This window comes from Theropithecus gelada, chromosome 8, assembly GCF_003255815.1.
Source record: "Theropithecus gelada isolate Dixy chromosome 8, Tgel_1.0, whole genome shotgun sequence".
NCBI classification, from domain to species: domain Eukaryota; kingdom Metazoa; phylum Chordata; class Mammalia; order Primates; family Cercopithecidae; genus Theropithecus; species Theropithecus gelada.
In genome coordinates, this window is record NC_037676.1 from 96,053,222 (window position 1) to 96,072,344 (window position 19,123).

A 19,123-nucleotide genomic window follows, 5' to 3' on the forward strand; every position below is an offset into this window, starting at 1 on the left:
AGGTCAGGAGATCGAGACCATCCTGGCTAACATGGTGAAACCCCGTCTCTACTAAAAATGCAAAAAATTAGCCGGGCGAAGCGGCGGGCGCCTGTAGTCCCAGCTACTCGGGAGGCTGAGGCAGGAGAATGGCGTGAACCCGGGAGGCGGAGCTTGCAGTGAGCCGAGATCGCGCCACTGCACTCCAGCCTGGGCGACTAAGCGAGACTCTGTCTCAACAAAAAAAATTAAAAAAATAAAAAAAAAAATAAAATGGGTCATTATTGGCACAGCAATAGACAAATAGGCCAGTAAAAGAATGCCTAGAAAAAGGTCAACCTATGTCTAGAAATTTGGTATATCACAATAGTAGTAATAAAAATTAGTTGGTATGGGAATAAATAATTCAATAAACAAATTTGGCACAAATGACTACCCATATGGAAAAAGATAAAGTTAGACCCTTACCTTGCAGTATATACAAAAATAAATTTCCAGCTAGATTAAAAATCCAAAATTGAAAACTCCTAGGCTGGTCGCGGTGACTCATGCCTGTAATCCCAGCACTTTGGGAGGCCGAGGCAGGTGGATCACCTGAGATCAGGAGTTCAAGACCAGCCTGGCCAACATAGCGAAACCCTGTTGCTACTGAAAAAAAAAAAAAAAGATACAAAATTAGCTGGGCATGGTGGCATGCACCTGTAATCCCAGCTACTCGGGAGGCTGAGGCAGAAGAATCACTTGAAATTGGGAGGCAGAGGTTGCAGTGAGCTGAGATGGTGCCATTGCACTCCAGCCTGGGCAAAAAGAGTGAAACTCCATCTCAAAAGATAAAAAAGAAAAACGAAAACTCCTGTTCTTCAAAACTTATTACAAACAACATGAAAAGACCAGCCATTTCTATATAGATTCTCTAGAGAAAATCAAGTACATACGCATTGCAGCATATTTGACAATAGAAAAAACTGGAAACAACTGATATCCAGCAGAAGAAATTGTGAATTATTCATAGGACAGAAATCTATACAACACTAAATGTAACAACATGGATCAATCTCTAAGATATAATGTTGTGTTAAGAAAGTAAATTTCAAAAAGATATATGAAATATTATACCAATTATATAAAATTTAAAAACAAATATATATGTATATATCATGAATGCATACATATATATAAAGGAGAAGTATAAAAGTAGACATGGAAAGAATACACACCATCTTGAAGATAGTGATTATCATGAGAAAAATCTACTGGTCCGAAGACTACTTTTTGTCATGAGAACTTTTGATTATTAAAATTCTGAAACAAATACAGTAAAATCTCCCCAGTGAATGTATAGGTGTCTGATATTTTCTGTATGTTTGATATATTTTATAATGTGAAAACATTTTAAAACCCCAAAGTAAATTTAGAAATCAAACACAAAAATTCTATTTTTATAATCCTATTTTTATAAGATCTTCCTGTCTACTCTAAATATAACTACATAACCTGTATAACCTATATATAACTATATAACTTATATAGATATAAGTTATATATATGTAAAGTAGATGGGAAGAAATATGTGTGTAACATATATTATATATAACATATCTATACGTGTTATATATGTATACATATGTGTGTGTAACTTACATATATCTAACTTACTGCACAATCATGGCTCATGGCAGCCTTGACCTCCTGGGCCCAAGTGAGCCTCCCACCTCAGCTCTCCAAGTAGCTAGGAAAACACGCAAGTGCCACCACACCTGGCTGTTTTTTTTATTTTGTAGAGATGAGATCTCCCTATGTTGCCTAGGCTGGTCTCAAACTCCTGGGCTCAAGTGATCTTCATGGGAAGATATATCTTATCAGAATTTTATCTGAATTGTATTCAGATTTCCATATATATATGGAAATTTGAATAAAATATGGAGAAACAAAAAAGTAAAGCTTTTTATCTTTTTATTTATTTATATACTCCTCTCATTATACACGTATATAACATACATATAACTTATGTATATATAAGTTCTACCTTATAAGGTAAAGACCTTCCAGATAGATAGATCTAGAAAAATGTTCACCTAATATTGACATTTTATAATGAAAATATTGGTATTTTTTCCTATATTATGCTTCTCAGTATTAATGAAACTTCTAATAATGATCATGTATCAATATTTTTTCTAAAAGACAAAAAGGCTAGGTGCTGTAGCTCACACCTATAATCCCAGCACTCTGGGGGGCTGACACAGGAGGATCACTTGAGCTGCAGAGTTTGAGACCAGCCTGGGCAACACAGGGAGATATCTCTATAAAAATGTTTTAAAATTACCGGGCATGGTGGCTCACGTCTGTAATCCCAACACTTTGGGAGGCTGAGGCTGGCAGATCTCCTGAGGTCAGGAGTTCGAGACCAGCCTGGCCAACATGGTGAAACCCTGTCTCTACTAAAAATACAAAAATTAGCCAGGCATGGTGGTGTGCACCTGTAGTCTCAGCTACTCAGGAGGCTGAGGCACAAGAATTGGTTGAACCCAGGAGGCAGAGGTCACAGTGAGCTGAGATTGTGCCACTTCACTCCAGCCTGGGCAACAGAGTAAGACTCTGTCTCAAAAAAATTAAAAAATTAAACAAAAAATTAGCCAGGTGTGGTGGTACTTGCCTGTGGTCCTAGTACTTGGAGGGTTGAGGTGGGAGGATCACTTGGGGCCAGGAGGTAGAGGCTGCAATGAGCCATGACCATGCCACTACACACCAGCCTGGGTGACAGAATGAGACCCTGTCTCGAAATCAATTAATTAATTAAAAGAAAAAAGGTTTTACTTTATTTTTCTCCATATTTTATTCGGGTTTCTTTAGTTTTTACCTGATGCTCATTTTCTGTTCTGGGTTGCCACATTACACTTAGTAGAAGTTTATGTCTCCTTAGGTTCCTCTTAACTATAATGGTCTCTCAAATTATCCTTGTTTTTGATGACCTTGACAGTTTTGAGGTGTACTAGTCAAGTATTTTGTAAAATCTCACCCTATTGGAATTTATCTGACATTTTTCTCAAAATTACACTGGGGTCATGGATTTGGAGGTGGAAAACCACAGGTGTAAGACACTATTTCCATCATGTCATAAAAAGGGTACATACTAGGAACATAACCCATAGCTGTTGATACTGACCTTGATCACCTGGCTGAGGTAGTGTTTGTCATGTTTCTTTACGGGAAAATCACTTTTTTTTCCTCCTTCCATACTGTGCTGTTTGGAAAGAGGTCACTATGTGCAGCCCACACTTAAGGAGACAGGACTTTTACTCCACCTCCTTGAGGATGGAGAAGCTACATAAATTATTTGGAATTATTCTGTGGGAGATTTGTCTCTTCTTCTCCATTCATTCATTAATTTAATCTCAGCATGGACTCAAGAATATTAAATTTTTTACTTTGGGTTACTATCCATTACTACTTTATTTTCTTGTTCAAATTGTTGCAGCTTTGGCCATCCAGAGCTCTTTTAATTGACTCCTATGTCTCCTTAACATACCCTCCCATGTGTGTTTTTTCTTTTGTTTTGTATCAATTTTTCAAATCAATTCACAAAAAGATGAATATATTAATAATTAGACTGATGCAATAGGTATATTAACGGTGCTTATGTAGTGTTAGGCACAAAGACTTTAATGATAAGACTGCTGATATAACTTAGCTAACAATATTAGCTCAACAACAATATTATTACAAAGTTCTCCCTTTTTGAATTCTCCAACTTAGAGAAAGACTGACAAATCTGTGGTATTAGTAGGTGCTAACCTTTGTGGACCACTTACTATTTCAGGTACCATACTAAGCACTTAACATCTAATACTCCGCTTAATCTTCACAAGCCCAGAGCTAACCCCTGAGGAATGTGAGGCACTCCAGGAGTCTAGGTCAGTGGTTCCCAAGGTGTGGTAGGGACCAGCAGGTTCAGTATCAACTGAGAATTTGTTATAAAGGCATATTCTTGATCCTCACCTCAGACCTCCTGAAAGAGAAACTCTGGGGCTGGGGCCTTGAAAACTGTGTTTTAACATGTCCTGCAAGTAATTCTTGCTAATGCTTGAGAGAGTGGTGGAGCCAGACTTTAAATCCAGATATTAGACATCAGAGCCCATCAAAGCCCTTGTGCTTAATTACTTAATTGTACTTCCTCCCTATTATACTAAGAAGAAAACCAGTAATAGGTGATTTCTACTTAAAAACTGGTCATAAAAGAGATAGTAGTCCAGGGCAATTTCACTGTATTCCCTTTGTCTTCCAGTGCTTGACCAAGTAACTTTAAGTATTAAATTTACCACTAGAGGGAGTCCCGACATTCCTCAAATGCTGAACCTTTTAAGAGCATGTAAATAAATACACACTCAATCTTTTGTTGGAAAAAAAAAATTTGATTTATATATATCATCGTTAAAACAATTTGTTTAAGCTACTTAACATGGAACAGCTGCATCTGGAGTTATATTGTTAGGCACAAATCTACTTTTAACAAATAAATACAATATACCATGATTGGTCACTTAACATCTTTCTTATTTCTAAAACAGAACTGGAGAAGGGAAGGAGGAAACTCCAATTAGCAAAATAACAATATACTTTAAATAAAAATAATCTAGTTTAAACTACATCATCATCTCTAAATTGCTGATGAAATAAGACTGGAAAAAGAATTCAACAAAATTAGCCAGTTGCCTCTATAGTGTCTCCTTCCACATTGCTCTGAGAAATGAGTTCAGAAATGTTAAATTCAGCACCTAGTACGTGGCAAGTTCTCAGCAAGTAATGCTGAATAAATACGTAAATAAAGCTAATGCAACTCTCTGCCTCCACTAGACCCCCCTTAAAACATGCTAAATAAATTGGAGTTCATTCAATGTTATACAAAATAATACTATGCTGTTTTCACAATAAATAAATATCACATAGTAGTTCAGAAAAGTCAGACCTTATAATGCTTCTAACCTGGAACAACAATTTCCAGAGATTTTGAAATGCTATAATCAGTGATAGATGGATCCTATGACACACACTCTCCTTCTAATGCATGAATAACATTCAAATGTTTCAATGTGTTTACGATCTTTGCAAAAAAAAAAAAAATCACTTTTTTGTATTTTCTTTAATTTTCTATTTCAATAGGTGTTTGGGGAACAGGCAGTGTTTGGTTACAGGAATAAGTTCTTTAGTGGTAATTTCTAAGATTCTGGTGTACCCATCATCTGAGCAATGTACACTGTGCCCAATGTGTAGTCTTTTATTCCTCGCCTCCCCCTCCCAATTTTTCCCCCGAGTCCCCAAAGTCCATTGTATCATTATTATGCTTTTGTGACCTCATAGCTTAGCTCCTACATGTGAGTGAGAACATCTGATGTTTGGATTTCTATTGCTGAGTTACTTCACTTAGAATTTAATGGTCTCCAATTCCATCCAGGTTGCTGCAAATCCCATTATTTTGTTCCTTTCTATGGCTAAGTATAATTCACTCATATTCCATGGTATATATACACATTTTCTTTATCCACTCATTGACTGATGGACATTTGGGCTGGTTCCATATTTTTGCAATTGTGAATTGTGCTGCTATAAACATGCATGTTCAAGTATCTTTTTTGTATAATGACTTCTTTTCCTCTGGGTAGATAACCAGGAGTGGGATTGCTGGATCAAGTGGTAGATCTACCTCTAGTTCTTTAAGGAACCTCCACACTGTTTTCCACAGTGGTTGTACTAGTTTACATTCCCATCAGCAGTGTAAAAGTGTTCTCTCTTCACCACATCCACGCCAACATCTATTATTTTTCGATTTTTTTGATTATGGCCATTCTTGCAGGAGTAAGGTGGTATTGCATTGTGGCTTTGATTTGCAAAAAAAAATAAAATAAAAATAAATCACTTTTAAGAGAGAAAGAGATCCTGGTACTCTGGAAAAAACACTGAAGAAAGAAGACAAAGATTCAGTTCCAGCTCTTCTGCTATCTAATCTCACAACCCTGGCCAAGGCACTTGTCCTCCCAGGCCCCCAGCTCCTCTTTGATGAGATAATGTGTCCCTGGAAAAAGTGTAGCCTGTAAGAAAGAGCATGCCTCCAAGTAGTAAAAAGACTTGAGAACAATTGTGTTAATGCATGTTTTTTAGGTATCTGCTGACAGAAGAGTAAGATCAACAGCCCATATCTCAGGAGGAAGTTTCCTTGAGCACTTTCATTTCCATATATTGAGTGCAGATTGAAGAGGGATAATTCAATATGCGTCTGTTCAACAATTATGACACCATTTACCAAGCATTTGCTAATACCTTTAAGAGTTACACAATAGACCTCCCACCTGAGGTCAGGAGCTTCTCACCAGCCTGACCAACATGGAGAAACCCATCTCCACTAAAAATACAAAATTAGCCGGGGATGGTGGCACATGCCTGTAATCCCAGCTACTCAGGGGGCTGAGGCAGGAGAATTGCTTGAACCCAGGAGAAGGATGTTGCAGTGAGCTGAGAGTGCATCATTGCAATCCAACCTGGGCAACAAGAGCGAAACTCCATCTCAAAAAAAAAAAAAAAGCTACACAATAAATAACTTGCTTTAACACATCAATAGCTTCACATTGATACACAGACAATGACTGTGATGGTTAATTTTCTGTGTGATTATGATTGAGCCACAGGTGCCCAGGCATTCCACCAAACATAATTCTGCATGTGTCTGTGAGGGTGTTTATGGATGACACTAACATTTGCATAAAGGAGAGTGCCCTCCCTAATGTTGGCAGGCCTCATCCAGTCAATCAAAGGCCTGAATAGGAAAAAGTCTCAGTAGGAGGAAACAGCTCCCACCAGACTGCTTGATGACAGACTGCTACTTGTCATCTTTTCTAGCCTTCCCTGTAGGACTCAGTCACCTGTTCTCCTTGGGTCTCCACCCTGCTTGCTTTCAGATGGGAAATAAACCATCAGCTCTTCTGGTTCTCCAGCCTTTGGACTTGAACTGACATGACATATTGGCTCCCCTGGGTCTCCAGCTTGTGAACTGCAGATTTGGGGACTTCTCAGCCTCCATAATTATTTGGGGACTTCTCAGCCTCCATAATTACTCAAGTAATTATGGAGTAATTATATATATTATATAATTGTATATTATATTACACAATGTAATTTTATTGTATAATAAAATTATACAATATATTATATATTATTATATTATATCATATTATATTTACAAACACAGACTATTGGTTCTGTTTCTCTAAAGAACCTTGACTAATACAAGAACCAATCTCTAAATTCCTTAGCATGGCCAAAACGCCCTATACGACCTGGTCCCCAACTACCCCTCCAACTAAATCTCAGACAGAACATGATGCCACCTCCTCCACTCCACCCTGATCAGCTTTCTTCCATGTCCTCACACATACTGTGTTCCCTGTCATGGAGTTTTCACTCATTTATATATTTATTCTTTGATAAACTCAACTAATTATTGAATTTCTACTATGAGTCAAGCACTGGGGTGGTACTGGGAATATAAAGTGAACAGATAACAACATGGCTAGTTTCATGGAGAATATATTCTAGTCACAGAAGACAGAAATAGATCTACGGCCATACCTAAACATGCCTGACCTTGGAAGCTAAGTGGGGTCCAACCTGGTTAGTACATGGATGGGAGAAGACAGAAATAGCATGTAAATAAATAGGTTAAGTTCAGGACGTGACATGTGCTTCAAAGGAAAGAAAACAGGGTGATAGAATCATTTGATGATCAGAGAAAGCCCCACTCATGGGTGCTTTCTAAGCATCATTTTATACGAAGCGGCCATCTATGTGAAGACTTGAAGAAGGAGCATTCCAGGCAGAGAGAATTACAAACACAGAACTAACTCTGAGATAAGTTTATCTATAGATAGACACAGAGAAGCTTATATATATATGTGTATATACATGTGTATATATATGTATGTGTATATATACACACATATATATGTGTGCGTGTGTAGATATATATATACATATATATGACATGTGTCTATAGGACAGTGGGGCAGCAAGAGAAGGTAGATGGGTAAACAGAAATGAGATAAAGCCTTAACAGCCAGAATAGGATTTAAATTTTTATTTGAAGCACACTGAGAGGCTTTGGAGGGTTGACATCATCTGATTTACACGTTTGATTTCACACTGCAATGTTTAACAGTGGACATGGGGAGACTAGTAAGGGAGGATTGCAGTAAGGATGACTGGTGGTCGTAGCTTGGATTATGGGGATGTAGAAAAAAATGAAGAAGGAATGATTCAGGATATATTTTGGAGATGGAACAGATAGGAATTGCCCATGTGGCTGGAGAAAAGAAAGGGTAACTCCTAGGTTTTTGACTTAACAATCAGCTGGACAATAGTACCATTTTCTGAGATATGAAATTCTGGGTAGGGATGGGATGGGGCTGGGAGAGGCAAGCGGGCAAACTGCCCATACTGTCCTTCTCTTGGGACTGTTTTTCATTCCCTCTTCACCTAGTTGACTCCTTCCTATTTGGATCTCAGCTCAAATGTCACTTTCTCAATGAAGTCCTTCCCTGACAAGTTCAAACTAAAGCTCTATATTAACTATACGCTCAATTGCTGCCATGTAGTTTCCCCTAATAGTAGCCTGGAAAAGTAGCCACCAATTCCTCTAGCAACCACACCATCCATAGCATTTCCACTTCCCTCTTACTCTGATCCCGCCAGTCTAGGCCACGTGGCTTGCATCTGCCAATAGGGTATCAGCAAACATAACACAGGCAGAGACTTGAAAGGCACTTGGGCAGTTGACTTGTCGTGCTCCACTGTTTTGGAACTCTGAAAACATGGAAAGAAGCTTGACTGACGTGCTAGACAATGAGAAACATGTGGCCCCTGCTGACGACCTGCCAATGCCATGACACAGGAGTCAGTCCCCCTAGATCATCCACCCGCCAGCTGACCAGAAAGGTGAGTAAGAGCCCTGCTGAGCAGAACCAAGGTAAAAGAACCACCCAGCCCACTCAGAATCCCAAGCTAGCCAAACAATCGTAAAAAGTCACTAAGTTTTGTGGTGATTTGTTACACCGCAGAAGTGGATACAGTAGCACATACCTCAGTGGCAATTTTACACATCTTTGTTTGATTAGGTTCTATCCCTGCCACATGACTGTGAGCTCTCTAAAAGCATAGACTATTCTGATCTTAGGTTACTGTGCCAACCTCAAAGCCGAGCATAATACCTGGAACACACCAGGCATCCAACCCATAACATGCTGAGTGAAGGCAAGGAGCAAAGAGAGGTACACATTGTAACACAAGCGAATAGGGGAAGTTGAAAACAAAGGACGGCGGACATCTATTTGTCCAAAATAAAAACTTTTAATCAGCAGCACACGGCAGTGAGGAATACGAGACCAAAATCACATTTCCTCTGTCTCAAAGGGCTCAAAGTCTAGAGTATAGGAGACAGTACAAAATCAACAAAGTGTACTGTTTTAGCATTCCAACACTTTGCACTTTGCTCCTCCAGACAGTATTAGGGCCCCGTCCCAAAGCGTTAGGACCAGGCCCTAACGTTGCCTGAAAAAGCGAAGTGTGGGAGGATCCCAGAGAGGTTTCTCGAAGCAGATAAAGTCTGAATTGAGGCTCACGCCTGTAATCCCAGCACTTTGGGAGGCAGAAGGGAGGCAGATCACTTGAAGCCAAGAGTTCAAGACCAGCCTGGCTAACATGGCGCAACCCCGTATCTACCAAAAATACAAAAAATTAGGCCAGCATAGTGGTGCACGCCTGTAATCCCAGCTATTCGGGAGGCTGAGGCAGCAGAATCGCTTGAACCCAGGAGGTGGAGGTTCCAGTGAGCCAAGATTGTGCCACTACACTCCAGTCTGGGCAACAGAGCGAGACTCCATCTCAAAATATATATATAAATAAATAAAGTCTGAATGGAGTCCTTGCAGTGTTTACTGGGAAAAGCAGCACACGAGAAGGCCGGGAGGGTCAAAAGGACAGAGGCGTTCAAAGGACAAAGGAGAGCGTCCTGTTTCGGGTTTTAGTCTTTTTGAATTTTTGTTGCCCCAGGCCAACCCTGAGAGCCAGAACTGTTCGTTATTTATCTCAGCACAGGTTCGGTGTAAGCGTTGCCTCCTCATCCGACGCTCAGGCCCTTCAGGTCCGGGACCCCTGCTTCTTAATTATGTTTCTGTTATTCCCAGTGTCTAACACAATCTCTTCCGCGAAGTCGGAACTTGATACGTATTTGCTGAATAAATGAAAAGTTAAAGGTGAGGCAGTAAGCACCGCTCCTTCCAAGGGCAGCTCTCAAGAGCCCACGTTTTCAGATTAAACAGCGAAGTGGACGCGTCTGGTACGAGACTACAAGTCGCACAGGCGGAGACTGGGCCCCCGGGCCTCTGGTTTCACGTCTCCCTCCTAGTTCCCGGCGGACCGGCGTCTTTTCTCCCCTGCTCGGAGGAGGCTGGGTGTCTGGTAAGCGCGGCTGTTAGAGAGGATGGAGGAGCCGCAGCCCCGCGGTGCTTCCCACAGGCTTCGCCGGCAGGGACGCGCGGGACGACCGCGCAGGCGGCTCTGCAGGGGTGGGCGCGCCATCACCCCTCTCGGTCCCTCGCTGCTTTGCGCTTTCCGAGCCCCAGCCGCGCTCAGGCTGCCTCGGGCATTGACCGCGGGGGCGCGCACCCCGTTTCCATAGAAACGCCCGGGCTGGCGCGGCGGCGCGAGGGGCGGGCTCTCCGGCTCCCGGCGGCTGCTTGCGCCCCAGCGCGCGCCCAGGCGCCTTGGAGTCCCCGTCCTTGGACCCCCGCAAGGTCCCCTGCCGTGCGCGAGGCAGCATGATGAGGCGCACCCTGGAAAACCGGTAACAGCCCGAGCCCAGCTGCCCAGGGCCGCCCACACTGGAGGGCTGGGGTGAGGGAAGTGGAGCCTCTGTCCGTGGGGCCTCTGCGCCGAATTCCGACCCTGGGCGGCAGGCTGCACGGTCCCCGCTGTGGCCTGGGGCCTAATTCCCTGGGCTGCAGCGAGCGCCGGCGGCGAAGGGGAGCCCGGGGCCCGGCCGGCTGCCACCCACCCACGCCTCCGGGTCTCGGGTCCCCACACTGCCGCGGGCAGTGCAGAAGCCTTGGAGGCAGCCGGGCTCCCAGGCCGCGCTGCGCGGAGCAGCCACCTCCCCAGTTAAGGCCAGGCCCACCCGGCCTGGGCCTCTTCCTGTGCCTCTTCCTGTGCCTACACTGTCCGGATAGTGAGGTCAGGACCCCATGGAGAGCAGTCCGCGCCGGGAGACGGTGGATCGTTGGTGGGTTTGTGCCTTCAAAGCTGCAGAATGCCCGGGGAATGTTTGCATGTTACATTAACGTGAAGCCTTCTCATCTCTAACCAGAGTGTTTTGCCTTTTGTGTCACCTTTTTCTCTAGGAACGCTCAAACGAAACAACTGCAAACAGCTGTCTCAAATGTGGAGAAGCATTTTGGAGAACTGTGCCAAATCTTCGCTGCCTATGTGCGGAAAACTGCCAGGCTGAGAGACAAAGCCGACCTCCTGGTGAATGAAATCAACGCGTATGCTGCTACAGAGACCCCACATTTAAAGCTGGGCCTGATGAACTTTGCTGATGAGTTTGCCAAACTTCAGGATTATCGACAAGCAGAGGTATGGCGTGAGATCACAGTGTCATTGTTATGAATGAGCCATGAAGTAGTGGATGAAGGAACCGTGGGAACTTTCACTTGTAATCTACCTAACTGCAGAGGTGGATACAAACTTGATAAAACCTACATTTTCATGTCTATAACACTGTGTGAATCTATTAAAGAGAAGCTTTCGGCCGGGCGCGGTGGCTCACGCCTGTAATCCCAGCACTTTGGGAGGCTGAGGCGGGCAGATCACGAGGTCAGAAGATCGAGACCATCCTGGCTAACACGATGAAACCCTGTCTCTACTAAAACTACAAAAAAATTAGCTGGGCGAGGTTGCGGGGCTCCTGTAGTCCCAGCTACTTGGGAGGCTGAAGCAGGAGAATGGCGTGAACCCGGGAGGCAGAGCTCGCAGTGAGCCGAGATCAGGCCACTGCACTCCAGCCTGGGCGACAGAGCAAGACTCTGTCTCAAAAAAAAAAAAAAAAAAAAAGAAGCTTTCTGTGTTTTATTTTACCGTTTTCAAGCTAAATTTTAGGGAATCTTGAAGTCTTGAATTTCCCCACTTTATTTGCCAACTTTTGGCCAAGGGGTGGCTGTTTACTGGGGGTAGTGGGAATAGTACGCAGGGGGAAGAAAATAAGCATAACTTAATGTCTTGTGTGGCACGTAAGTACATATTAAAGAATGACTAGAGATGGAAATGTTGGGAATGGTAATGTGGATGGATAAATTATTAATAAATGGGCAAGAGATCATTGCTGCATCCAACTGGAAAATTGACCAATGGTTTACTAACAACAACAACAACAAAATGCTATGAATTGTATCATGAAAGCAAACCAATACTGAGACACCGTGTGGACTTTTTGCTCTGGGTAGCAGGAGAGGTATCCTTGTGATTGTTTTCTTTCTAAAAGCCCATTTTTTTCCTTTAAATACTTAATGAGCACTTTTACTTGTATTTATTTTCAGTTTCACAACATAGGTGAACTTATCAGAAGTTGCCCATTTAGAAATGCGTTGCTTTTTTGTACTTTTCTCATCAGAACCTAAAATGGAAATTTCAATTTTCAAAAAATAGAATGAGTATAAAAAAAAATTGAACTCATCATTGCTATCTATACAAATTTGAAGAGTAATGTTTGGAGGTACTTTTAGAAAAATGTTGAGTTCTTGTCATGAAACTTCTTCTGTTATAAACAAGTAACTCTCAGTTACATCTAACTGGGAACTTAATGTTTCAAAGATAATTTATATTCACAGGTAATCCTAAAATCTTATTTTAGCCAATAATTTCAATGCCCCTTTGTAGAAAACCTTTATGCTATTTATCAAATAGCAAAGTGAATTGATTTGCATTTGTTCTCCTTTTATTTCCCTTGCTTACCAAATGGTGGAGGTCCTAATGAACAATGACAAAAAGGTAGGCAACAAAAAGGAGAACAGAAATAAGACTTAGATAATCCTTAAGCTGAATAATCAGTATGGATTATAAGAAATGGTGTAAACCAAACTGTCCTGAATATCCATGATTTTAGGATTTCTAATATTTGAATACTTAATGGGAAGTTGATTTTTATTTTCCTAACATTTTAAAATGAAACAGTCATATACATTTTGTTTACAGAAACTAAAGAAAAATCAATATGAAATTAAGTGTATTTGTCAATTATATAAATATGTATCATTAAAAAGCCCTTTTCCTGCGATTAAAATATTACATGTTCATTTTAAGCAATTGAATACATGTCACCTATCTTGAGAGAAAAAATTTTAATGTCCAAGAGTTATTTTTCTTATGCTGTATTTAAATACTTACCTTAAAAAAAAATCTGTCTCTTCAGTGCCTTCCACTAGTGCTACTTGTAAAAGAAGTAATTACTCAAAATGTGATTTAAAAACATAACTATAACGTTTAAGAAACACTATTTAATTCTAAATGAAACAGAGATGAGACATACAGTTTGACAGCTCAGCAACTCAGACCATTTGTCTTGTTCTGTAGGCTTTGATAATTCACAAATGGCTTCTCAGAAAAAAAAAAAAATGCAGCAAATACAGTGATCTCTAAGCTTTTTTGCTTTTGAAGGTTATATTGCTTTAAATGTTTCCAAGATGCTCTGTCTTTCAGCTTGGATTTTCTTTTCTGAAAAGTTGAGCTATTATAGTTCAGAGATAATATACCTAAAGTATCCAGTACTGTGCTGAACACACTGAAAATGTTAGCTGTATTAAAATTTGAGCTGTCTTAACACACTTAAACTACTACTTTAAGGTAACAAAGTAATCCTAAGATGATGATGTGGCCAGGATGAGCTCCTGGGAGACCTGAGACATTTTCTTGTCATTTTGCTTAGCAGATGCTTTTCTACTTTTACTATTACTATGCAGCTTAACAGTTTTTAATGTGTTTTAGTTTAGATTCTGAGTCTTATTAATTTTTAGTGATTAGCCTTTTATTTATAGGCTAAAAGGTTAAACATTCTAATTTAAAATTTTAATAATTTATTTTCAATAGGTTGAAAGACTTGAAGCCAAAGTGGTTGAACCCTTGAAAGCTTATGGGACCATTGTGAAAATGAAGCGGGTAAGTAAATCCATTTTCTCACTTACTATGAGTTACTCTGGCAAAGAGTATGAGGTTTCCAATTGTTTTTTAATAAGAAATACAAAGTAGTGGCCAGGAGTGGTGACTCACACCTGTAATCTCAGCACTTGGGGAGGCCGAGGAGGGCGGATCATGAGGTCAGGAGTTTGAGACCATCCTGGCCAACATAGTGGAACCCTGTCTCTACTAAAAATACCAAAAAATTAGCTGGGCATGGTGACGTGCACCTGTAATCCTGGCTACTCAGGAGGCTGAGGCAAGAAAATCGCTTGAACCCGGGAGGCAGAGGTTGCAGTGAGCTAAGATAGTGCCACTGCACTATCTTAGCACTGCCTGGCGACAGTGCGAGACTGTCTCAAAAAAAAAAAAAAAAAAAAGAAATACAAACTAATATATAGTCATTCTTTTTACTCTGAAAGATCCCTTAGCTCTTTAAGAATAATGAAATATTTTTAGTGAGGTTATTAAGTATACTGTAGCAACATAGACAACATAGACATTATTATGGAAACTTTAAAATAATTATAATCATGAAAAATATATGGACAGAAATTGCTTTACTATATGAATGTAAGTTTTTGTTTAAAGCAGGTGATAGCATTTAGACTTTTAAAATGTGTGAGAGAGTTCTATTTTTAAAACTAACTTTATTGAAGTGTAATTTACATCAGCAGTCCCCAACCTTTTTGGCACCAGGGACCGGTTTTGTGGAAGACAATTTTTCTTTAGTTCACAATAGGGTTTGCACTCCTATGAGCATCTAATGCTGCCTCTGATCTAACAAGAGGCAGAGCTCAGGCCTTAATACTAGCTCGCCCACCGCTCACCTGCTGTGCTGGCCCAGTTCCTAATACACCTGGGAGTTGGGAGCCCCTGATTTATGTGCAATAAAATTCTTCCATTTTAAGTGATCATTGAGTTTTGACAAATGTTTATACCCATGTAACCACTACCATCATCAAAATTACACATTTATATACGTATATCTATTATGGTTAATAGTTTTGCACTGAAATTGTGTCATTATTTTGAGAGAATATTAAACACATTCTCATATACATAGACACTAATTATGTAATACTTGTAATTCCTGTGGTAATGGTACCAGGATCACACAAGAAGTATTCTTCCATTCTTAAAACAGAGTGTGTGAATTTTCTTAAGTCAGACGTTTTTACTAACAAAAAAATGTCAATTTGCAGGATGACCTCAAGGCAACATTCACAGCAAGGAATCGAGAAGCTAAGCAATTAACTCAGTTAGAAAGAACACGTCAGCGAAACCCATCTGATCGACATGTTATTGTATCCTTTGAATTTGGGTCTTTAAAAAAATGTTTAAGGTATGGAGTATAAAAGTAAATGTATATAGAAATTGTGCATTTTTACTTTTAAATGAGTAGAGAATTTGAATATAAAGATTGAAAAGAAATGCATTTAGGAATTCTCAGTATAGAAATTGGCTAATTTTAAAGAGGTTACACCACCTAATTCAAATCCCCTTATATTGTTTTACACAGTAGACTTTGCAAACGAACAAACAAAAAATTCAGATGTTTGTATAAAGAGTAAATTCAGATTTCTGAATTTTATTTTCACATGGTGATGACTAAATATTAATTCTACAATTAACTTAAAGATCTATCATTAATCCTAATATATCAGTGTCCTCTATGCCCTGTTTTGAGAAAAGGAAAGAAAATTTTCCCATTTAATTTCCTTCATCTTTTAGAAATAAAACAATTATGTGGGCCAGGCGTGGTGGCTTACCCCTGTAATCCCAGCACTTTGGGAGGCCGAGGCAGGCGGATCACAAGGTCAGGAGATCGAGACCATCCTGGCTAACACAGTGAAACCCCGTCTCTGCTAAAAATACAAAAAATTAGCCGGGCTAGGTGGCGGGCGCCTGTAGTCATAACTACTCGGGAGGCTGAGGCAGGAGAATGGCGTGAACCCAGGAGGCGGAGCTTGCAGTGAGCCGAGATTGCGCCACTGCACTCCAGCCTGGGCGACAGAGCCAGACTCATCTCAAAAAAAGAAATAAATAAAACAACTATGTGAAATCATGACTTCCAGCCAGTTAACCTCAGGAGGGAGACTTAAGAGTATAATTAAGATCCAGGTTGGACACAAACCTAAATACGACTGTCTACTGTAATAAGGTTCTTCTGTTAAACATGACTATTTCTTAAACTACAATGTGCCTTGTTCATTACTAAACAAAAGCATACAAAATAGTGCCTAACTGCCAGCAACTAAGATAGGTAGGACTGTGTAGAAAGCACTAACATCTGGCCGGGCGCATTGGCTTACGCTTGTAATCCCAGCACTTTGGGAGGCCGAGGCAGGCAGATCATGAGGTCAGGAGTTCGAGACCATCCTGGCCAACATAGTGAAACCCCGTCTCTACTAAAAATACAAAAATTAGCCAGGCATGGTAGCACGTGCCTGTAGTCCCAGCTACTTGGGAGGCTGAGGCAAGAGAATTGCTTGAACTGGGAGATGGAGGTTGTGGTGAGCTGAGATCACACCACTGCACTGCAGCCTGGAAAACAAAGCGAGACTCTGTCTCAAAAAAAAAAAAAGAAAAAAAGAAAAAGAAAGCACTAACATCCCTACTGCCTCTTTTTTCCATTCCTTCTTCTATGTGTCTCCTTCCTACTTCCTTAAGGTTGTTACTGCCCAGCTCAGCCAGAAACCACATGAGGAGTGGCTCTTTGAGAGCATTTGAGGTTCCAGAACACCTCCATTCCTGAGGGGAGTCCCTTGAGCAGCGATTTGGGGCTGCACCAATTGCTTGGTCCTTCTTCCTTTGGACCAAAGGTACAGAAGCCCAACTTTGTACTAAACAAAAATGGGCAGCCATAGGGCTGGGAGTGGAGTGCCTACTGGAGACTGGGACAGAAACATCTAGATGGTCATAGTGGCATAAGATCTGCAAATGGAGATGATAGAATCTGTTTTTTAAGCAAGTCAGACAAACCAGAGAATGCTGGAAAATTTATGACTGATAACTAGAGATCAAGGCAGAGGCTGTGGGGTGGGGCAGGGGGATTCACCAGGGTTTAAGAATTAAGCTAGGGATCAAAATTTTTTGTTTTGTTTTGTTCTTTGTGGCCTGGAGTGGGGGAGGTGGTGATATATGAAGACATCTGGAATCCTGAGTAGTTGGCAAGATTGAATCAGGAGTACTGGTGTCTACACTAAACACAGAAACGAATCTATTCCTAAGACAAACATTTTTCTGACTTGGATGCTGTGCTGTAAACTGCTGGGGAAGGGAGATAATCTTAGAGCACAGATGAAGCAGGTCTGTGGGTTCACATGGTGGGGAAATAAATACAACCTAAGAGGTTATTGCCACAGGTGAATCAATGTGCTCACTGGGTAAGATCTGCAACTTGTGTATTTTGACAACCTGAGACCAAAACATGAAGGACAATCTACATACAAATGTAGTCAATATAAATATACAAATATTCAATCATAGTATCATGGAATATTTCCCAGGATAAACTCTTAAAATTCATCTATGTAGAAGTATGTTTAAGTTTGGTATGTAAGAGAAGATAGAGTCACTCTGATAGAGAGGATAGGGAAAAGAAGAATTCCAGGGCTCTGCCTGCTCACCCCCAAAGTAGGACTCCGGGTGGCTTCTAAACAAGCTTCCTGTAATGCAGTGTGACAAATACCAATCTGGCTTACCCTTTTAAAAATCATTTTAAACTGTTAACTAATTCCATTTAATATACCAGTATCTTTATTCATGGAGTTGTGTCTTAGTATTTTAATCCAAAGCATTTCCTATTCAAGTTGGTATATTATAGAATTTTGAAGAATTTTCAGTGAAGAAATATTAGAAATCTATATTCTCTTTGCTAAAAATGGATGTGTTACTTTGGGTGAGTTGCTATGCTCAAGTAAAGGGATTTGAGACTTTCAGAAATAAATAGTAGTTGCTGGAGGGTGATAGAAGGTGAAGCTACACATATCCCAGCTATGGCTTCTGTTTCCCCATGCTTTCCTGATTTAGCCAACTCTACTTAGCCTTCTAAATTTTAAAATGAAAATATCAATAAATGAGGAGGGTAAAGACATGAGTCAAAAGGAAGTAGTCACAAGTAAAGAGCTGCATCAGTCAGGTGTAATAAACAGTATTAGGAATTAGTCTGCTTGAATATTCTCACTAGCACAAGGATAACGTGTATCAAGTAACTGTTTTACTCATAGTAAATTTTTTTTCATAGTAGTAAGTCTTCAGAGGAGCTCTATTTTATCTTTGAATTTCCTGTAATGAAGTTGTAGTTTAAAGAATCTCAAACACAGAAATGTAGAGAATTGTTTTTGATTCCTGGTTATGAATAAGTTGAAAGTTTGTATGATTTTTAAAAACTCTGCAGCCATATGGTAAATGTATATACAAATACAGAGAGGTATAAATGAATATAATTTTAAGTACTTAGTATCTTGAAAATGTGTAGTTGAATGAACCTGATTACAAAAGTAACCATAATTGATATATGGTTACAATTAATATATAACCTAATTGTAAGTGTATATAATTCTATGGGTATATAAATTTATTGAAAGAATTGTTACACTCTCTTTGAAATGTATTTTTTCCTTTATGAAAAATTTCAGTCACAGGTGGGTAATAGAGTGGTGTGTCAAGAAATGGATCCTTATAGTAAACCCTTTTATTTGTTTCAATTTATACATTTTCTTGAAAAAGAAAGCAAAAGCTAAATGTCACGGTATTACTTATCACAGAACTTTGACAACAAATGCAAACTTTTTCTATGATTAATTATTAAATGATGATATATGTGACTTTTGAGTAAATATAATATTAGCACAAGAAACAAAACTTTATT

The 19,123-nt window shown here is 40.0% G+C and overlaps 1 protein-coding gene across 6 annotated transcripts in view; it reads left to right on the forward strand.

The window, feature by feature from the left end:
- The first annotated feature begins 10,040 nt into the window (after nucleotides 1–10,040).
- The window catches only part of FAM92A (family with sequence similarity 92 member A), a 34,630-nt gene continuing 25,547 nt past the window's right edge, over nucleotides 10,041–19,123 (forward strand). For 4 of the 6 annotated variants that reach the window (XR_003120800.1, XR_003120801.1, XM_025394097.1 and 1 more), the window contains exons 1-5: nucleotides 10,041–10,867; nucleotides 11,421–11,655; nucleotides 14,161–14,229; nucleotides 15,453–15,554; nucleotides 18,891–18,896. Coding sequence is in view for 4 of the 6 variants with exons in the window: in XM_025394097.1 (XP_025249882.1) it covers nucleotides 10,842–10,867; nucleotides 11,421–11,655; nucleotides 14,161–14,229; nucleotides 15,453–15,554; nucleotides 18,891–18,896 (438 nt within the window). In the remaining 2 variants the exon portion in view is untranslated. Of the gene's footprint in view, nucleotides 10,868–11,420; nucleotides 11,656–14,160; nucleotides 14,230–15,452; nucleotides 15,555–18,364; nucleotides 18,371–18,890; nucleotides 18,897–19,123 lie in introns of all 6 variants that reach the window. The other 2 variants (XM_025394096.1, XM_025394098.1) reach the window with 1 other exon arrangement.